The sequence below is a fragment of the Aquarana catesbeiana genome, linkage group LG01 (genome assembly GCF_042186555.1).
Source record: "Aquarana catesbeiana isolate 2022-GZ linkage group LG01, ASM4218655v1, whole genome shotgun sequence".
NCBI classification, from domain to species: domain Eukaryota; kingdom Metazoa; phylum Chordata; class Amphibia; order Anura; family Ranidae; genus Aquarana; species Aquarana catesbeiana.
In genome coordinates, this window is record NC_133324.1 from 667,682,418 (window position 1) to 667,704,243 (window position 21,826).

Genomic DNA, 21,826 nt, shown 5'->3' on the forward strand with positions numbered 1-21,826 from the left:
AATAATAAGAATATGGCATGTTTCTTGTCTATGTGACACTTTAAAGCAGAGCTATACTCACCTGCTCTCCAGCGCTGCAATGCTCTGGAACTCTTCGCCAACTGCTGTCATCTTCAGCCCAGCAGCTTCCAGGTAGCAATCCCCGGCTGTTTCCATTGGCTGGGCCAAGATGACATCACTGTTGTGTATGCTTGGAAGCTCATCCATCTTGGCACTGTTGAAGGTCTACACTGCAATGTGCCAACAGGCAGGTAAAGGAACTTTAATGCCTGTTTGCAATTTTTTTTTAGATTAAAGTTTCACTTAACGAATGGTTATCTACCTCTGCTTTATTTATAGATTGTATATTTTTGCCTCATAAACTAGCATATTAAAAACTCTGAAATGTGTTAAATACTTATTATCCATCATGTATTATCCATTTATTTTTCCTTAAATTACAGAATTTATGCTAGCTTTATATGTGTTGGTTTGCCCTCTGGTGGCGGCATTAAGAACAAACAAATTAAAAACTGCAATAAGCATAAAGCAGATATCATACTTATGCATTATTTTATAATAACAAAAGAAAACTGTTCTAGTGTGGTAACTATTTTATCTAATCTGGTTCTTTGGCAGAGGCAGTCATGTGATATATTAGTTTATAAAATGCACTAATCTAAATGGTGGTAATAGGAGGTCTAGACGTCTCATTTTGTTCCTATGAATGGTTATACATAGAAGCTGATAATCAAATCATCTACTAGTGTCTTATATCTCTGAGGATCCAAAAGTGGGATCTAACCATTAGAGATTCTGCCACCATGAGTCATGCTTCTTAGGATGTTGGAAGTGTCAGTGCCCCAACTGCCTTCTACTTGTCGTGTGCATTCTACTTTGTGTAAAATAAGAAGAGCAACCAATTGAAAAGGGGCTGTGTCTATTGGCAATGCAGCTTTATCAGCTTGAGACGCTTCTGAGATTATTGAGAATTTTTTTGCAGGTTCAGGTTACCTCAAATAAACCTGCTTCAGCTGCTTTTGCATTCCCATAGACCTCTAAATCAAACAAAAAACTATCAGCACTAAATGCTTTGCCAGATGGTAGGTTCTGCCACTGGTAACACATTGGCAGCAGTAGAATCAATCTGGTGAGGGAACCACTTACCCTAATGGAGGACCTCCAGTACTGGCCTTGAAATGTTGCAGAAGCTCATTAGCTACTGATGGAACAACAGGAAGCAACATCTCACTGGTGTGCCCAGAAGGGGAGCAACTCCATAGGAAAGGGTAACCTCTCTTAGCTATCCTGTCACTGGTGAGTTGTCACCAACATGATTTCTCATTTGACTTCTGCCCAAAAACTGTCAGCAAAATCTGGAAACTCAAACTGAGTTTCTCTGGCAGATACCAATATAGAGGATGTTTGGACCTATTGGTGTATCTGTTGATTTTGGGATGAATGAGTCTTTATATTTTCTACAGGGATGACATTCTCCAAAAACATAATCAGCATTTTTAACAAAAAATATTGAGAACACTTTGCAAAAAGATAATTATAACAAACATGACATTTATTCAAAGGTTTAGTAATATCAGTGACAACAGGCAAATGGATCCAGAGTATTATTTGGTCATATGATTCCATAATATCATAGCAACAAAACACACGCCAGACATGATCAATATATCACACTGTAGATACACAGTTTTACTTTGACATTATAAACAAGGACAACGAGTAAGTGGATAACATGAAAATGGTATGCTGGCACTGGCTCTGTGTGGGATCAGATTAAAAGATGGATAAATAATATTGCGTGAATGACAGACAAAAGATACATGGAGCTTTGTTCCTCCAGAAAATTGATATAAAATATATTATATAATGATATGATTTGCCATTCACTGTAATCACTGAAATAAAAATAAAAAGAAGCATATGGATTGAGGTGAAATTGAATAGATTTTTACTTACTGGAAGACCCAGTGGTCCTCTGTCACCCTTTTGACCTGGCTCACCCCTCAATCCTTTAAGACCATTTAACCCTGGTTCACCCTAAATGTAAAAGTAGATGCCAATTTTGTTGTTTTGGCTGTGCAAGCTGGTACAGAGGAGGTTTAGACACTGAAATTACTGCTAATTCCTGTCTGTATTATATTAATGTATGCACAAAACATATCAGAAGTGTAAAACCTACAATGCTATTGTACAACTAGTAATTATCACATAAACACCTTTCGAATTTGGAAAAATAATCATCTTCACAAATCATTTTTGGGGGGCTTTCTTGTGGCCCCATAATGTTCTAGGTTGTTAAAGTATTCATTGGTGTTATATAACTTGATTTACACTGTGAAATTTAAGTTATTAAATAATGCTTAAATATTGTAATGCTTAGAACTGTTGATAAAACAGTAAAAATAATTCACCAAATACTGGCCAACATCTGATACTTTGGGCTCAGAATCTTCAGATAAAACTGCTGGTGGTCCAATATTAAAAAGCATTTAATGCTTGACATCTTGATAATATTAATGTTCAATCTTGTCAGCCTGATAAAAGTAAAAATAACTGAAGCCCGTAGGCTACACTTCTTTAGTTTTGCTTACATTGGTCAGATAATACAGATCAGACATTGGAATTTGCAGTTTGTTCTAAATAAACCTTTAAGCTCAAAAGTATTTTGTAAAAAGAGGAAGAAAATCTTCAGTGCTTTTTTTGTCTTTTAAGGTAGACTTTTATGCAGCTTCTTGAAATAATGCTAAAAAAAATCATTTTTTAATGTTTGATCAATGTGGCTTTATCATCTATAAACATAGACACACAACAGTAAAAATAATATTGGGTTGCCTGCCACATTAGTAAATGTTATTAAACGTTTAAACTTTATTGAATTGAAAAAACCTATATATAAAACCATACATGTACATTCAGTTTTTCACAAACATATGTATAAAAATAACTGCTTAAAGTGTTACTAAACCTAGAAATATGAAAATATTTCATCTGCCCCCCCCCCCCCCCCCGCAGTGCCCGCAGCTTATAAATCTTCTTTTTACATTAAAATACTGCCACTATATACCTTTTTGGCTGATCTGTATACCATGGTCACATGATAAACTGCAGGGTTTGCCTGAGTGCTGAGTGTTCAAGTAGGGGGAGATTTCCACTACAGCCTGTGTCCTCATGCTGTTATGGGAGGTGGATCATTCATGAATCAAGATGTGACATCCCACCCACTGTGTTCTTTTTTAGTTACTGGGCATGGAGGAGGAGGGAGGGACTGGGCTGTCATTTAGGATCTGTATACACGCCCCCACATGTGTGATGTCAATATCATGTGACCTGAAAAGCTCAGCTCGACAAAGAACTGTTCTCTCCAGCAATAGAGACCAAACGGAGCATGTGCAGCTTTACTTATCTGACTGTGCCTTTTGGCCGTGCCAAGAGAGACCCTGCAGGAGAGGGAGGATCTGTGCATACAGGATCAAAGAGCCTTTTTACACAAGACAGAGGATTAACCCCTTATTTTCCACAGTGAGTATAACAAGCATGCTGTTCTGCATATACAGACAGATTTTACTATTGTGGGTTTAGTAACACTTTAAGGGAACAACGGTCTCCAAAAATTGTTACTAGCGCCATTACTCAGTCTTCCTGAGTGAATAAACAAATAGTAATTTACTATATAAAATATTTAACTGCAATTATGATTTACATAATTTTTTCTTTGTGGTTTCTGGCTCCAAACTGAAAATACCAGAGGCAATCAGATAAATGCAATGTGGCAAAACATTTCTTCTAAATTAAATTTTTTGCTTATACAGAGAAAAAGATACAATATGCATCAATTGTAGCTGGAAATACAGAGTCTAAGTTAAACTCTACTCTACTCTCTTGTTTAGCTTGGAGTGGAAGTAAGGGAGATTCCCCCTCTTTATCTGTTCCCACCATGAAAGTCGATTGCGAAGCAAACTACATCCTGATTCTTCTTAGAGGGCTACGTTCTTTTATGTCATTTTATAGGAGATACTGGGGTGTGGGGGGTGTGGGGGGGTTGTTGTGGGGCAGCGAGACCATGGCAATGGTGTTACTGCCATTCTAGTGGAGCCTGCACAGAAATAAATGGAGAATGCACACCAGCAGAACACTGGCTATCACACAGCAAAATATTCCTGCCAATGTTATAGACAGCAAAAAAGATAAGAGAATGTACTCTGATTTGTTAGTTCCAATTTAACACTAAAGAAGCTCATGGGTCACTAATTATTTTTGGACATTTAGTTCAATTTAATTTAAAATTGTATATTTGAGCTTAAAGATTTACAAATATACAACATATTGGACATTACATACACATAACATGTAAGCATGCACCAATAATATTACATGAAAAAACAAATACAAATGTACTTACCTTTGGACCCGGCAATCCATGTGGTCCCTAAAAAAATATAACTGTTATAATACTAGCTATAATAATACTATTAAATACAGACAATTCTCTGCATATTGATCGTGATAAAATATATGGATGTATATTTATGCCACAAAATATTAAGTGGCAATGTTCAGTCTTGCCTAGTTATACAGACTCCTCCCCTGTATTGAAACTGCATACTTTGAATTCACTGTACACTGTGAGCTTCCCACAATGTATAGGGAGATGTAGTAAGTCAGATAGAGCCCACCTCATTTCTTGCCTGGAGAGTGCCCCACTTAATTTAGCTTTTTCCTCCCCAATCTGACTGTTTTGAGTTCACTTCTTTCTTTCAGTCACTGGATTTCAGCTCTTTCAATCATGGAGGCTCATCAACACATATGGGCATTACCTAGGAAGGTTTGCATGCAAATGCAGTCTGCCTAGAAATGCCCAATGCTCTAGACCAGTGATGGCGAACCTTGGCACCCCAGATGTTTTGGAACTACATTTCCCATTATGCTCCACTACACTGCAGAGTGCATGAGCAACATGGGAAATGTAGTTCCAAAACATCCGGGGTGCCAAGGTTCGCCATCACTGCTCTACACTGACACCCACCAATCAAAATATTTTTTTTAACAGGTGAACCAATCGAGGTATTTTAATGCAATGCATTTTCATAATGCCCCCAACAGCCAGCCCACTGCTTACATCAGGGTTGAGGACTCTGGAGAGGAGTACTAAGGTAGGGTGCTATAATGTTTTCAGGTAGATATCCCTCCTGCCAGGCCTGATATCCTGCATAGAGCTAATAGGCATTAGCATGTTGATGACAGGGGGTGGGGGGCAGGGAAGGCAGATCAACATTCTAATTTAAGTACATGTGTGCTTTTATATCATAGCCTATCACCAACCAGTGAAATGGTCATTACCTCAAACAGTTAAAATATTAAAGGTAATATTATTAACAAAATATACAAAGATATAGCAGTGCTTTAAAATGTAATCTGCAGAAACTAAGTCCTGTTAAGCAATTTAAATATATAAAATATTATAATAATAATCAACATACCATTGGGCCTGGGGGTCCATGAGGCCCTGGTGGGCCGGGAGGGCCAATGATCTGTAAAAATAATTAGTTTTAAAAGAAAAAGATTGAAAACTCAGATTACAGGTATTTGAGCCTTGAACATCCTGCAGCAGTAAAATCATTATAAACTGTTATGTGTGAATGATTAGGATTGCTTTTAGAATCACCTAACTAAGCCATTTTACTAGGCATGAAAGGTATATTTGCATAATTTAAATGCTGCTTTAACTATTGCATTGCCGCATATAATTGAATAAAAGTATCAAGAGAACAGAAAAAAAAAAAAAAAAAACTTGTAATATACATTTAAAAGCCTTTTGGCAGCAATACACTATTTAGTAATACTGGGATAGAATAACTAACACCTCCAATACAACAATAATATAGAAGTTTCCTGCTGTTTCCACTACCTTTGTGTTAAACACGGACACCTACATTTCTTTTTCACAAAGGATTTATTGAGTTTTTAGCGCAATATACAGCAATCTTTTAGAGGAAAGCTCCCATTATCTACATCAAAAAACAGGCACAGCGACAGATAAAGCCTCTTATCTAGAGGCTTTAAGATGCCTACATTTTTGACATGTGGACACTACAACTCTACAATAAGCAGGCCTAGCAGGCTGATTTTCCAATAAGGTATACTCCAATACTTTATTTAAACAATTGTTCCAGATAAAAACATCATAGCACCACAAAAAGGGAGATTGGCTGTGGTGCTGTGATGTTATTATATGGAACTATTGGTTAATTAAAGTATTGGGGTTCTTGCTACAATTTGTGGTTACCCACCTTTCTACTTACAGCTTTTCTCTGTTGTGAGCCAAGCCGGCACCTCCATGCATTGGGGAAGATAAACCTGGAGTGGTGCTTTTACTTTATTTTGTATGTATCACTATCAAGAGGGTAGGGAATATAGAGACATGTTTGGTGTCATACAGTATACTTGAAGATTATCTGCAGAGAAAGCTCCACTTGGACATGCTCTTACAATAATGAGCAGATGTATTTCCTACCTAAAGATCATTTAGTCTGATTTGGTTCTGGTAGGATGGAAGATGTAGTCATCTCAAGGCTACATCAGCATGTGTTAAAGCATACCTCGCCCTCATGTGGAGGAGCTGCCTATCTTTTGGAACCAAATCCCTCTGTCCTATTTCCTTCTCAATTGTCCCTCACTTTGGACAGATGTGTAGCTATGATTTGATAAAGGGGTGCTCCTGACTGCCCTGAAACATGTAGCCACATCCCCTCCACTTCCTGTCATCATGCAGCCGAGAGAGATGCCGTTTGGAGCCAAGGCCATCTTGCCAATTCTGGAAGCTGCTGTTGCTTATGTTCCAGCCTGAAGCCTGACAGCTGCACTTCCATTAAGAACTCTACTTCAACTAGCCACATGCCTGTAGAACTCTGCAGCCCCACGGTGATCCTATGGAGTTCTATATGGGTTTATGACAAGCCTTGATCCACTTTTATCTAGTGAGTGCATTTTTATTGTCTTTTATACTTTTTTTAAGAAATCGCTACATCTAGATGGAGGTGCCCCCTTGGGTTTGTTTTTTATAGTAAACTTCGTAGAAGCCGCTACATGACTGTGGGCTGAAATGCCACAAGTTCATAGGAGAGAGAGAGATTGGCTGCAGGTAACTACTGTGGCACAGAAACACAGGACAGAGGCAGAAAAAGAGAGGCCCAAGCTGCACTGTGCAGTCCCAGAGATAGAGAGTTTTACATACCACTAAGACGGTGCAGGCTAGAGAGGAAGGCCCAGGGCCTGGCATGTTGCCTTTTCCCTGATCCCGCCCAAAGTTTTGTCCAAATTGCGGAGACCCCCATGTAGTCAAAGGTATAGGCATCTTGCTAAACCTAAATCCATCCCGACTGTGAGAGCATGTACGGTAAACCTATTTCCAGGATCAGAAAACCAGTGTGGACTTATGCTCATGTGCATTGAAGCTCGTACTTCTATGCAAAAGGGCAATATCAGATGTAATGTGTCGCTTCACATGTGTACGTTGCAATTAGCGTGCACACTGGGCATCCGGCAGCCTATTTAAACTGATCTGTCACTGACAGAAGTTGCTGAATAGTCTCCAGCCTGTTTTGCTGAGACGTAATCTGCTATATTTGCCTACATGTGTATGACCCAGCTTCTTTCCGGACTTTGCCTTTGCCTGCTGCCACAAAACCTGCTCATCCAGTTCTCTTTGACCTCGGCCTGATTACTGGACTCTCCCTTGCCTGCAATTCTGTACTGCTTGCCCAGCTGTTACTGACCTTGGCTTGCTTCCTGGACTTGCTCTGTGTGCTGATTCTGTGCTGTTTGCCCGGTTGCTACTGACTTTGGCCTGCTTCCTGAACTTGCTCTGCCTGCTGAGTCGATCCCGCACTGTCCTGCTGTTGCTGGCTGCTGTCTGCTTTCCGACTGCCGCTACCATCTCCTGCTTTGGTACCAAGCTGCTTCTGCATCCTGTCTCGAGGACAGTGCTATATGTCTCTACCCACTTAAAGAGCAGACACCACCAGCCACCTATTCTGCCATTCATGCCACTCCATGCCCTCACACTCTCTGATTCACCTTCGAGAGTGTCAGGCAGGAGGTGCAAGAGAGGTCCCCACAACGTTCTAGTCTCCACCAGGTATGTGATAGAATGGCTGTCAAGGGACAGAATGTGAGTAGGTCTTCTCTATAGCTTCAGAGTAGTGAGATGTGACACCGCTATGTGTCTGTTCGATGGTATTTTGCTAACACTTTGCGACCATTAGAGGAGGGCTGCCAAAGGGGACTGTATTGCTTGCATTACTCTGTGGATTACAAATACACTCATTTGAGAGTGAGTGTTTCTCTGAGAATTAATGGGCCCTGACACCAGCAGACTGTAGCTAACCCTCCACTAGCCAGTGGCATAAGCAGCCCATAGATTATGCGATTTTCTCTCCTTCTACCACAGGTAGAACCTGCCAAAATTTGATCCATTTATGGCTGGCTTTAGTCAGGGACTAAGACTCATAGATAGGCCATCGTCCAGGACAGTCCTTTGTTTATTGTGCTGTTTCTGACATCACCTGTGACAATATTTAATAAAGATCTCTGTATTGCATTATCTAACCCAAACATCCCTGCTAGGGCTTTTTCCTGTTTCAATAAATATAGATATTCAACTGTTGCTGGTCTGTTGATGATTGTCAAATGCAGATACAGGGCTGATTGTCACTGGAAATGGCAGTAGGATTCAAACATAACCAGCAGCTCCTTAGGGGGTATAGCTACTTAATTTTCCCTGTTCTATTAAAAAACGTAGAAAAAAGTTGGGGCTGAAATTGAGTTTTAATTATATGTGACTTATAACTAGGGATGAGCCAAACACCCCCCCGGTTCGGTTCGCAGCAGAACATGCGAACAGGCAAAAAATTTGTACGAATACTCCTACATCGTTAAAGTCTATGGGACACGAATATGAAAAATCAAAAGTGCTCATTTTAAAAGCTTATATGCAAGTTATTGCCATAAAAAGTGTTTGGGGACCCGGGTCCTGCCTCAGTTTCAGGACCCGGGTCCCCAAACACTTTTAATGGCAATAACTTGCCATTTGGGTGCGGGGTTCCCCTCCGGGTCTGGTATGGATATTAAGGGGAACCCCGCACCCAAATAAAAAAAAAAATTGCATGGGGGGTCCCCACAAAATCCATACCAGGCCCTTCAGGTTTGGTATGGATATTAAGGGGAACCATGCGCCAAAATAAAAAAATGGCGTAGGTGTCCCCCCAAATCCATACCAGGCCCTTCAGGTCTGGTATGGATTTTAAGGGGAACCCCGAGCCAAAATCTAAAAATAATGGTGTAGGGGTCCCCCCAAAATCCATACCAGACCCTTATTTGAGCACGTAACCTGGCAGGCCACACGAAAAGGGGGGTGAGAGAGCACCCCCCCTCCTGAACCATACCAGGCCACATGCCCTCAACATGGGGAGGGTGCTTTGGGATGTCCTCCCCAAAGCACCTTGTCCCCATCAGCATGGGGACAAGGACCTCATCCCCACAACCCTTTGCCCGATGGTTGATGGGGTCTGCGGGCGGGGGGTTTATCGGAATCTGGAAGCCCCCTTTAACAAGGGGACACCCAGATCCCACCCCCCCATGTGAATGGAGGTCTCGGGTATATTGTACCCCTACACATTCATCAAAAAAATTCTCAAAATGTTAAAAATGACAGTAGACAATTTGGGACAAGTCCTTTATAAAAAAAAACTGCCCCGCGATGTCCATTCTTCTTCAATCAATCGACCCGATAAAAAAAACCCTGAAAAAACTCCACCTCCATGGGGGCTCCCGCTGACTGAAGCCTCTTCGCGATGATAGCTTGTATATTGCTGAGGGCAGGGCCACCCAATGACGTAAATGGGTGACCCCACCCCTTTTGATGTTACATGACGTCACATAACATAAGAAGGGGGCAGGGTTACCCGTTTACGTCACCGGGTGGCCCCGCCCTCAGATTTACAACAGCTGTCATCACGAAGTGGCTTCAGTCAGTGGGCGCCTCCCATGGAGGCGGAGTTATTTCCATTTTTTTTATCGGGTCGTCGGACGTTGTAATCGAAGATGAATGGACATCGCGGGACAGTTTTTTTTTTTCAATAAAGGACTTGTCCCAAATTGTCTACTGTGATTTTTAACATTTTGACACTTTTTTTGGTGAATGTGTAGGGGTGAAATGTACCCGATACCCATTCACATGGGGGGGCTGGAATCTGGAGGTCCCCTTGTTAAAGGGGGCTTCCAGATTCTGATAAGCCCCCCCGCCCGCAGGCCCTCACAACCACCCGGCAAGGGTTGTGGGAATGAGGCCCTTGTCCCCATCAACATGGGGACAAGGTGTTTTGAGGGGGACCCCAAAGCATCCTCCCCTTGTTGAGGGCATGTAGCCTGGTACGGTTCAGTTGGGGGCTCTCTCGACCCCCCTTTTCCTGCAGGCTGCCAGGTTGTGTGCTTGGATAAGGGTCTTGTATGCATTTTGGGGGGCCCCTTAGCCATTTTTTTTTTAAATTTTGGCTCGGGTTCCCTTTAAAATCCATACCAGACCTGAAGGGCCTGGTATGGATTTTGGGGGGACCCCTACGCAATATTTTTTTAAAATTTGGGGGCCTGGTAATGGACTGCGGGGGAGCCTATGCCATTTTTTTCAATGATTTTTATCTATATTGCCGGGATCAGTTTTAAATTACTTTTTTTCCTTTTGAAATGTAATTTTGCTGTGGCACTGTTATAAACATGGGAAAGATGCGCTACTTTACAGGCATACTAAGGAGACAATATTTAAAGGAATATTTCATTTTTATTGTTTCACTTTAAGCATTATTAAAATCACTACTCCTGAAAAACGGCCGTTTTTAAAACTTTTTTTTGCATTGATACATGTCCCCCGGGTAGGACCTGGGTTCTCAAACAGTTTTGATGGCAATAACTCGCATATAAGCCTTTAAAATGAGCACTTTTGGTTTTTCATGTTAGTGTCCCACTAGACTTTAACGGCGTTTCGCGACTTTCGAATTTGCCGCGAACACCGCATATTGTTCGCTGTTGGGCGAACAGGAGAACGAGCAAACTCCCGATGTTCGAGTTGAACATCAGGCTCATCCCTACTTATAATTAAAGTGGAAGAAAAGCCTAACACTAACTATTCTTAGAAATACTCCCTGCCCCCTTCCTCCTACCTATCCTGCATACCCTGTGTAAAAAGGATCTGTGTGCTTCCTTTTTTAATACAGTCTGGTACGGGCATATGATCCTGCAACTCCGGCTCCCATGTGTAAGGGAGGGTTCAACAAAGGCTGTGACAGCACCCATAGACTCCCATAGCCCAGCCATTGTCAGCGCTCTCTCCTCTCCCCTACAGCAGCCGTATATTGACATAGGGTAGCTGGAGCTGCAGGACCACATTACCGGACCACAGCAGATTAAAAAGAGGTAAGCACTCAGTCTTTTTTTTTAACACAGGGTATGCAGAATAGGTAGGAGAGGGGAGGGAATGTTTTTAACAACAGTTAACGTTAGATTTTTTTTTCACTTTCCAATTTCAAATCTTAATTGCCTTTCTTTAATATGTTTACAGAAAAACATTACTGGACCATACAAATAATAAACAATAATTATAAGACTGTTTTAAGACTGGCTTAAGGCTTAAGAAGCCAATGATATATAAAATTAAGGTGTCAATTTTTGTTTTTCCTTTTAACTAATTTTTGACGAATTTATAAATGTTTACAATTGCAAATAGTTGAAAAATACATCACTAAACATTGTTATTTTTATGAAAAACGAATTTAGAATGCAGATTTTACTGGTCTTAGTAAGTTAAAGGATGCAGGCTTTGAATTACAAATAGTCCATCATAATGATTTTTTGAGTTCTAGAGCATTAATAAATTTAGATATGTACAGTATCTCACAAAAGGGAGTACACCCCTTACATTTTTGTAAATATTTTATTATATCTTTTCATGTGACAACACTGAAGAAATTACACTTTGCTACAATGTAAAGTAGTGAGTGCACAGCTTGTAAAACAGTGTAAATTTGCTGTCCCCTCAAAATACCTCATCACACAGCCATTAATGTCTAAACCACTGGCAACAAAAGTGAGTACACCCCTAAGTGAAAATGTCCAAATTGGGCCCAATTAGCCATTTTCCCTCCCCGATGTCATGTGACTCGTTAGTGTTACAAGGTCTCAGGTGCGAATGGGGAGCAGGTGTGTTAAATTTGGTGTTATCGCTCTCACTCTCTCATACTGGTCACTGGAAGTTCAACATGGCACCTCATGGCAAAGAACTCTCTGAGGATCTGAAAAAAATGGCCTAGGCTATAAGAAGATTGCCAGGACCCTGAAACTGAGCTGCAGCACGGTGACCAAGACCATACAGGAGTTTAACAGGACAAGTCCCACTCAGAACAGGCCTCGCCATGATTAACCAAAGAAGTTGAGTGCACGTGCTCAGCGTCATATCCAGAGGTTGTCTTTGGGAAATAGACATATGAGTACTGCCAGCATTGCTGCAGAGGTTGAAGGCATGGGGGGTCAGCCTGTCAGTGCTCAGACTATACGCCGCACACTGCATCAAATTGGTCTGCATGGCCTCTTCTAAAGATGATGCACAAGAAAGTCCTCAAACAGTTTGCTGAAGACAAGTAGACTAAGGACATGGATTACTGGAACCATGTCCTGTGGTCTGATGAGACAAAGATAAACTTATTTGGTTCAGATGGTGTCAAGCATATGTGGCGGCAACCAGGTGAGGAGTAGAAAGACAAGTGTGTCTTGCCTACAGTCAAGCATGGTGGTGCTTGAGGGAACCATGAATGCCAAATGTACTGTGACATACTGAAGCAGAGCATGACCCCCTCCCTTTGGAGACTGGGCCACAGGGCAGTATTGCAACATGATAACGACCCCAAACACACCTCCAAGGCGACTACTGCCTTGCTAAAGAAGCTGAGGGTTAGCCCCGGTTCACACAGGGGCGGCACGACTTGCAGGTCGCCTCACCGAGGCAACCTGCACACGACATCCACGGCGACTTGCAAAACGACTTCTGTATAGAAGTCTATGCAAGTCGCCTCAAGTCACCCCAAAAGAAGTACAGGAACCTTTTTCTAAATTGGAGCGACTTGCGTCGCTCCTATTAGAACGGTTCCATTGTACAGAACGGGAGGCGACTTGTCAGGCGACTAGGTCGCCTGACAAGTCTCCCCTGTGTGAACCGGCACTAAAAGTATTTTGAGGGAACAGCAAATTTACACTGTTATACAAGCTGTACACTCACTACTTTACATTGTAGCAAAGTGTAATTTCTTCAGTGTTGTCAAATGAAAAGATATAATAAAATATTTACAAAAATGTGAGGGGTGTACTCACTTTTGTGAGATACTGTATGTTTCCAACTGAGTGTTTGAGTAGTCCCATGGATCTCAGTAATACACAGTATGAATTCACCAGTTGTCTGTTGAGGAAACTTTCAGCTTTAGTACAGCGGGCCATAAGAATATACACCATTTAGATAGATGGTTATTACAGTCAAAGAATAATACGTTTTTCTACAAAATTTGTTGTCCTACTCACAGAAGCTCCATGAGGCCCAGATGCACCATGATCTCCTTTTTCTCCCTTTAGCCCATTTGCACCCTAGAAAATATGTAATATTTGCAAATCATATTGTGTTTTTAAAAGTGAAAAAGAAATGTGTGATATACTAAGATCTATGCAATCATCTTCTGTTCTTTTTCAGTGCTCTGTAGGCCTGGCAGATCTTAGAATCAGAGTTCAAATCTAAACCCAATTACTAAAATTTCATATAAGGCTATATTCACATGGCTGTAAAAAAACGCATATACAAGTGTTTTTTAATTATGGATCTGAATGCAGCTGTATGGTTTACAATGGAGCCATACACACAGGTGTGTAAACATGAGCTGCTTTCAGATCTGTAACACAGAATACAAAAATATGCCTCTAAGAATATATACTTTATGTGCTTATGCGTATAAACATATGTATAGGCATTTGTAAGCACGTAAATTAAGCCTAAACAAAGGGGGAAAATAAATTAGTATTATGTACGGATAAGCATCTGTACGCGTCTTTATCTGTTTAAACGCATTTATATGCAAGTATTTTACTGGTCATTATGCAGGAAATTTTTTCCTAGAAAACACATGTGTAATAACATCAGTAACATTTTTACGGCCATGTGAATGAGGCCACAGTTGTAACATGTTAATGTAATTTTGAAAGTTTTTTTTAAATCTTTTTGAATATTCACCTTTCATTAAAAATATCCAATAATCCTGGTATGAAAGTCCATGGTTGGACTTTCTGTTATCAGTGATAACTGTCTCTCAATTATGCTCCTGCCCTACCATCCTATCACATGCATCCCTGAATGAGTGTTCGAATGGCAATGCTGACACAAAATGTACAGACATTGTGAACTGTTGTCACTATCTAGAAGCTGGTCCAGTGCAATGATGTGCAGCATAGACATTTTAACAGAAAGTGGCTGGAGGAGTTCAGCAACACTGAGATGCAACAAACTATAAAACAAAAGCCAACCCATTTGTTTAGGGTTCACGGTGCTTTAGCAAACGAAATGTTGTCCAGTTAGGGTTTGTGTCTACTTCAATTCTTCCCCTTCTACTTAGTGGTTAGTTGAATTTTGTTTTGTAGCCAAATGAATAAAAAAATAATATTTTTAAAACAAAAGGCTCATCAAACTACACGACTGAAGACCATATGCATGAACATCAACCCTTTGAAAAACCTGACTTTTTCCATTTTTAATCTAATACACTAACATCAAACCAGAATGAGAAGTTACTTGTGCATGAGCATGTGGGCATACATTTCTAGAAAATCAACATTGGAGACATATCGTTTATAGACAATCTTTATGAAGTCACTCAAAGCTGGATATTTCCATGTTAGCTGGTTTCAGTGATTGCCCAAATACCCTATTTCTTATCTTAGACTATGATTATCTTATGTAAAACCTCAGGGAAAGAATCTTAAGAAAGTAGCATTTGATCGCATTCAGAATGTGAATAACCTTTGTATAATAAAAGTGCGGTCACAGAAGTCTCATAGACAGGGCTGTATTTACCACAGTGGCAATCTTGAGGTCAGTGCCTAGGGCGGCAATAAAAAAATAGACTGCATCCTGCCCCCAATAGCACTTTCTAACAGTAGATATTATTTTAAAAAATTATATGGCACAGGGGACTGGGCTTGCAAGGGTGCTATCATTCACATGTGCTTACGCCAGCATAATGCCTTTTTGGTCATAGAAGGCATCAAAATATTAGGGCATATTATGGTGGCATAACCATGAAATCTGGCCCTATAGTATGTATAACTAACATTTCTAACAATCTTCTTTTAATGAAAGGACACGGCCCTCTTGTTATTGAACTTGTTAAAGGTAAAAAAGCAATGTCATTCCAAAATGTAATGTAAATATCTAACATGCGGGCAGAATTAGGAAATCATTGACCCTGCCTATTTGTGACTACTGTCGCTTGCCAAAGCATGGTATTTAAGAACATCCATCACTTAAGGGATCACCCTCACAGGAAGCTGCATTAGGTGAATTACACTGCCAGGCTCAATAGGTATTTGTGGGACTTTGCAGGGGAACTGGGAGAAAATTGTAAGTGCATATGCACGTATAATTGTATTTTTTTATAGGGAGGCCATATTTCTACTTTGAGATACAACCACAGAGCACTTTCAACTACTTTGGCTAAGATTGTATACAATTTAAATTTGTGTATACTGTATTTGTTTGCATTTGAAGACTTCTGTACAATAGCTAAGAAATTCTCAAAGACAATAATTTTCAGAAAACTTTGAAACCTTTGGATTAGTCAATTGAAATTGGGTGACAACAACAGAGCTGGTTGTTAGCACTTACTGGTAATCCAGGGAGGCCAATTCCTCCTTTCTCTCCCGCTATACCAGACTCTCCACGATCTCCTTTGGAACCTTTAGGGCCCTATTTAATGCAATAGCAACTTAATTAACAGTTAAGAAAACGTACAGGTTACGCAAGTACTCTCTTTACAAGATGGATAGCATGCAGCTCTGTGGTTTCTAGAGATAAAAAAAGATGTCATGGTTTAGTGAACTAGAATACTGGGTACTCACTGATAGTATTGCTGATTTATCCACTGCCATGAATGTGTATCTTTTCACATCCAAATGATATATTGTTGTGAACTAAGTAGAAGTCTCTTGTGGAGGCAAACATGATGAAAACAGTGGATTTAACTAAAAAAAATATTGTTTAGTGCATCCACCATGTCTTGGCTGGTCAATCAGGGTACAGTATGGGATGAATATTAGTAACAGAAGTTAAACTCAAAGACTGTATTCAAAATCAAAACAACTTCATTTTCCTGCTGTCCTGTTAACTCCTATTACAATGCTGCACACGACTGAGGCCAGGAAGCTCATATTCAACACTTCTTTTGTTCTAAAGCCTTATACGGTGAAGAAAAGAGGGATCCCTTGTTGTGAACATTCATGTTGTAACGAAGCTTGGAGAACCAGCAAATGGGAGAAAACAATGGCTACCATATGAACAGTTGCACAGATAATCCCACTGTACCGGCAGAAAGGGGATCTCTCCTTCTCTAGTTCTGTTAAAAGAAGGAATTGAAACTTGCAGTGAACATCTCTCCCACCCCATCTTCTGTGTGGGGTGCATAGCAACTACTCCTGCATGTTCCTAATAACAGAAAAATGTAAGCCACCACACCCATCCTTCCATTAAATGGTAATCTTTATTATGGTATAGGAGTTAAAGCAGGACAAGCAAACACTTTGCATTGTATTGTTAGTGCTGTAAAAAACATTTGCAAATAATGTTACATCTTTACAAAAATGAGCAAAGACATTGTAACAAAAAATATCCCTGCCATCTAAAGAGGAAATATCAAAAGGGTTAAGGGTAAGGTTTGAAGCCACTGATATTGTGTTACAACTGGGGAGGTTCACTGTCTCTATTGTCCTGGTGACCATTGTCATTAGGGTAAAATCTTCAAATGGGGATGCCTCTTCTGCAGATAACTATCTACAAGGGGATTTCCCCTCCTTTGGAGAAATTTCTTGTCACTTCCTGTTTTTCCGACAGGAAATTAGGAACAATTTTCCCATGGTAAAAAGACAAAAAAAAGGTTCTTTCTTCCAGCACATAGAAAATAGCTGTAGAAATATACCAAAGGGACATGTAGGATTATATATTTGGTTAAGTTCAGCATTGGGGCAATCATAAATGACAGCTTTCTCAACAAATTCTAGAATATCATCAAAGGAAGGTGACTAAGCTGTATCAAAAAAAATTACAGCACCCACAGTTCTATTAACCCACCCCACCCTGGAAGACTACAGAGGTGGGGGTTGGGGAACATGGATAGAGGAAGATTCCTACTAAGAGAACAGGCATCAGCACAACAGACACTTCCTACTGATTCTAAGCTGTGTCCCTTAAGCTGATTTCATGTTTTTTATTTTGGCTGCATTTAGGCTTGCAATATGTACCTCAGAGAACCAGAGGAGCTGTGCTACTGGTATATTATATTATAGTTTTATTTTATTTTTCAAGTGAATACAACATACTTATTATAGTATAGAAGTTTGATTTCTGACTATTTTTCATGTAGGGAGTATATATCCTATGTCACAAAGAATTATACCTGTTTTTTTCATTGGCAGAGAGTCGAGCCAAGTAGCAGGTGTATATATTTTTTTTTCCTGGAGATCACGATAAAGATGACTGTATAATAGAAGGACTGTAATGGTGCAGCAGATGCAGCAGGTGCATATATTTTGTTAAATGTAACATTGTTTGCAAGAACTTTTTAATGCCAATAAGGTCTTGCTATATCAAAAGAAGATTTTGTACCCAGGAAATCACAATAAAGATGAATGTATAATAAAAGGACTGCAATGGTGGCTTACAGTAAAAATAATATTAAAAAACACCATATTTACAACATGATGTTTTTTAACAAGAATCCTACAAGTCTGTAGGGATGCTAGTAAAATGTTTCCCATTACAAGACTGAAACTGAGGATGTAATTTTGACAGAAGCACAACCACTTAAAACTGACTTTCAGCAAGTCTCAATATCTACAGAACAGAAGCAGGTAAGAATCTGTGAAGTCTGCTAAAATCCTTACAATGATCATATGATAATGGTTTTCCACTTAGACTAGAATTTGCCAGCCATTCCTAAATTTTAGCTACCTTATTGGTAGTTAAATTTGACTTTCATTAGTGACTAGTGGGCAATAACAAATTTTTTCCCTAGTAATGTTTGCCAGATTTAGTAGAATTTAAGAATACTTTAAAAGCATTCAAGAATTAAAATTTTACACCTCGAGTAATGTGTAAAACCACTGTATGGAGATGAAGTTCATATGTGAATCATGGCATGGTTTCATTATCTTTAGTTGCCACAGTAGTTTAAATAGTCAGTAACAGATTGTAAATAACACACAGCATTTAATGATGAAAGTGATTTTAAATTGAAAAAATTACTTTGATATTTGTGTATGCCTGTAAATTCTAAACTCGGCTTTAAGATCTTATAGTTGTACAAAATTAATAAGCATACCATTTTTTTTTTTCAAGCATGACAAGCTACATTTAGCATGTTTAAAATGATTAATTCTCCTCTGAATGCATGTATTACCCAAAGCCTATAATTTGTTCCTCTCATAAATGTAATTGCAATTAACCACTTAAGAACCAAGCCTCTTTCTGAGATTTAAAAAGAAGAAATAAGAGTGGTGCACTTATTCAATAACGTGACATGAATTAATATACTTAAAGAATGAACATGATGGGGGCGTGTCCAGGATGGCAGAGGGAGCAGACGTGTTTGTCTGAGCTCCCTGAGACCGGATCAATTATCCCCTTTTTACTGGGTGCAGACCCCATAATATTGGCCTACTTAGACCCCTACTGCCTGGGGGACAGGTCCGGATTGCTGGGGCAGAGAATCAGCCGGCCGAAATATTAAAAAAAGGACCGGAGCCGGCCGGCGCGGACTAGGCCGAAGCCGCGGTCTCGCCTAGAAGGCCCTGCCCGCGGCCTCACACGGCCGGCGCGGTGCCCGTTCGGACGCCATAAATCACAGATCCTGCGGGCTCTCCCTGTCCCTTCTCACTCCTGGTGCCTTCCTGGGGGTATGCAAAGGCGAAAAAGTCAGTCTAGATCAAGGAAAAAGGCCACAAAACCCGACACCACAGACAAGGCCGCAGCCGGGACCTCGCCTAAGACTCTTCCCCAGATGGAGAACCAGGCCGAAGATCCTGATAAGATGCCTGCCACAGCGGCTGATTTTAAGGCGGTTCTACAGGCCATAACTACCCTGACCGGTAAGGTGGATCACATACAAGCTAATGTAGAGTTTATTAGGAAGGACTTTGACGCCTTTAGGGGACGAGTATCTGAGGTGGAGCAAAGGGTCTCCCAGGCGGAGGATACGGTGCGTGATCATGGGGCTGACATTCATGCACTTAAGGCCAGAGTAAAAACGCTTGAGTCCCGCGCAGAAGATGCGGAGAACCGTAATCGACGGAATAATTTACGCATATTGGGACTCCCTGAAGGGGCAGAGGGCACGAATCCTACGGCCTTCGCCGAACGCCTACTGCAACAACTGCTCCCTTCAGCACGCTTCTCCCCGTTTTTTACAGTGGAAAGGGCCCACCGCATACCCACCGCCAGGGGACCCCAGGGAGCACCTCCCCGTACCTTTATTTTCAAACTCCTTCATTTTCGGGACAGAGATATTGTGATGAGGGAGGCCAGAGCCCAAGGCGAACTCCGCTTCGAAAATGCTAAGCTTCTCATATTCCCGGATTACTCGCTGGAAACACAAAAGCAACGAAAATCCTTTGATGCTGTTAGAGCGAGGCTTCGCTCCCTTCATATTAAATACAGCATGCTGTTCCCGGCCAGGCTGAGGGTGGAAGACGGAGAGTCTACGCGGTTCTTTGTGTCCCCAGAGGAGGCCTCTGCCTGGATTGATACACTTCCGCCCAGATGAGTGAACTTCCTAATTACCCACTTAAGCGGATTGTTACTGTTTACTGTTCTTCCTGAACCGTGCCTTTTCCTATCAGTTGGCCTGGGTCTTCCTGCTGGCACCCACCACATGTTGTGGCTTATTACTTTTGAATTCTCGAGACTCGGATGGATGGACCCCGAGAGGCTTCTTGAGGCCTCATTACTGCAATAGTGGTACCAGGGCGGTTCCTAATGCTCCTTCTTCCCCTTTCCCTTTTTTGCATGTCCTGGACCCAGGCCCATTACCGGTTCTAAATGTTGATTATTTACTCAGTTACCACTATCTCTATGGATGGGATCTGGCCCCTGATTGCCTTAGCCATGTGTGGCCTTAAAGACGTGCCTCTCTTATACATTGGCCCTTTTAGGGCCTCCTGTCCTGCATGGTCTAATAACACTCTATGGTGAATCCTCTGGTAATGACTGAATCATTTGAATTCACTTTGTAACGTTACTTTTCAAGTTTGTACCCCCGGCGGCTGCCGGGAGCCTGCACCTGCTCTTTTATCAGTCCGGTCTCCAGCAAGAGACTACATGTGAGATCTAATTGCTGAACTGCAGATGCCGTTTTGCACACGTTCCCCCTTTACAGGCGCGTTCGCCTTGGTTCGAGATTGGGATCCTGAGCCTCCCCCAAGTTGGGGCTGGGGTTGGCGGGGTGGGGGGTGGGGGGGTTGGTTGGGTTTATTTGGTTATGTTTGGTTCTTATGTTTTTCTTCCACAAGCGATGCAAATATAATTGTCACTCAGTGTTTGGGGTGCCACGCCCTGACTTACATGGTGGTCCGAGCGTTGCACCTAAATTTGGGTAGAGGTCCACAGCTGGGAAATGTACCTATAGATGACTATGGCTGATTGTACTATTGTCTCATGGAACACTAGGGGATTAAATTCTTCTGTGAAAAGGTCATTGGTATTTCAATTTCTTAAAACCTATCATCCCCAAATATGTATACTGCAAGAAACTCACTTGACAGGCAGCAGAGTTCTGAGCCTCAGACGGCCATGGGTGGGACATCAATATCACTCTACTTACACCAACTTCTCTAGGGGAGTCAGCATTCTAATTCATAAGTCTCTACCGTTTAAACTGTTGGCGCTGGAACTAGATCCGGAGGGCCGTTTTGTTATACTACATGCCATGGTAGATAGATTAGAACTAGTGGTGGTGGGTTTGTACCTCCCCCCCCCGGCCTCCATGAGATTGCTTAATCAGCTTATCTCTAAAATTGCCACCTATGCTACGGATAATGTGGTGGTGTTGGGGGATTTTAACATGGCCCCGGATCCTGGAATGGACAGGTTCTCGCCCGGAACCGGCTCCTCTTCAGACCTGATCTCGTGGGCCGAAGCCTCTAACCTGACAGATGTATGGAGATGGAGGAACCCTTCCCGAAGGGCCTACACGTGTCATTCGGCCTCGCATAAGACCTTCTCGCGCATAGACCTGGCCTATGCGGGGGGGTCTATGCTGCCCAGGGTTAGGGACATCACCATTCTCCCCCGTGGCGTATCCGATCACGCACCGCTTGCCTTGAGGCTGTGTGTGTCCTGTTCACCGGGTGAGAATCTCTGGAGATTGTCCAGATTTTGGCTAGATGATTCCAGAATATCGGAACCATTTAGATCTGAAGCAATACAATATTGGCGGGATTTGGACCAATCGATATCTCTGACCACATCCTGGGACGCATTCAA

General features: G+C 41.3%; 1 protein-coding gene across 1 annotated transcript in view; it reads right to left on the reverse strand.

Moving 5' to 3' along the window:
- The window catches only part of COL25A1 (collagen type XXV alpha 1 chain), a 657,401-nt gene that overhangs the window by 24,204 nt on the left and 611,371 nt on the right, over positions 1–21,826 (reverse strand). Inside the window, exons 27-30 of the mRNA XM_073602240.1 lie at positions 15,962–16,042; positions 13,615–13,677; positions 5,478–5,528; positions 4,400–4,426 (exon numbers count right to left, since the gene is read on the reverse strand). Coding sequence (XP_073458341.1) covers positions 4,400–4,426; positions 5,478–5,528; positions 13,615–13,677; positions 15,962–16,042 — 222 coding nt within the window. The remainder of the gene's footprint in view (positions 1–4,399; positions 4,427–5,477; positions 5,529–13,614; positions 13,678–15,961; positions 16,043–21,826) is intronic.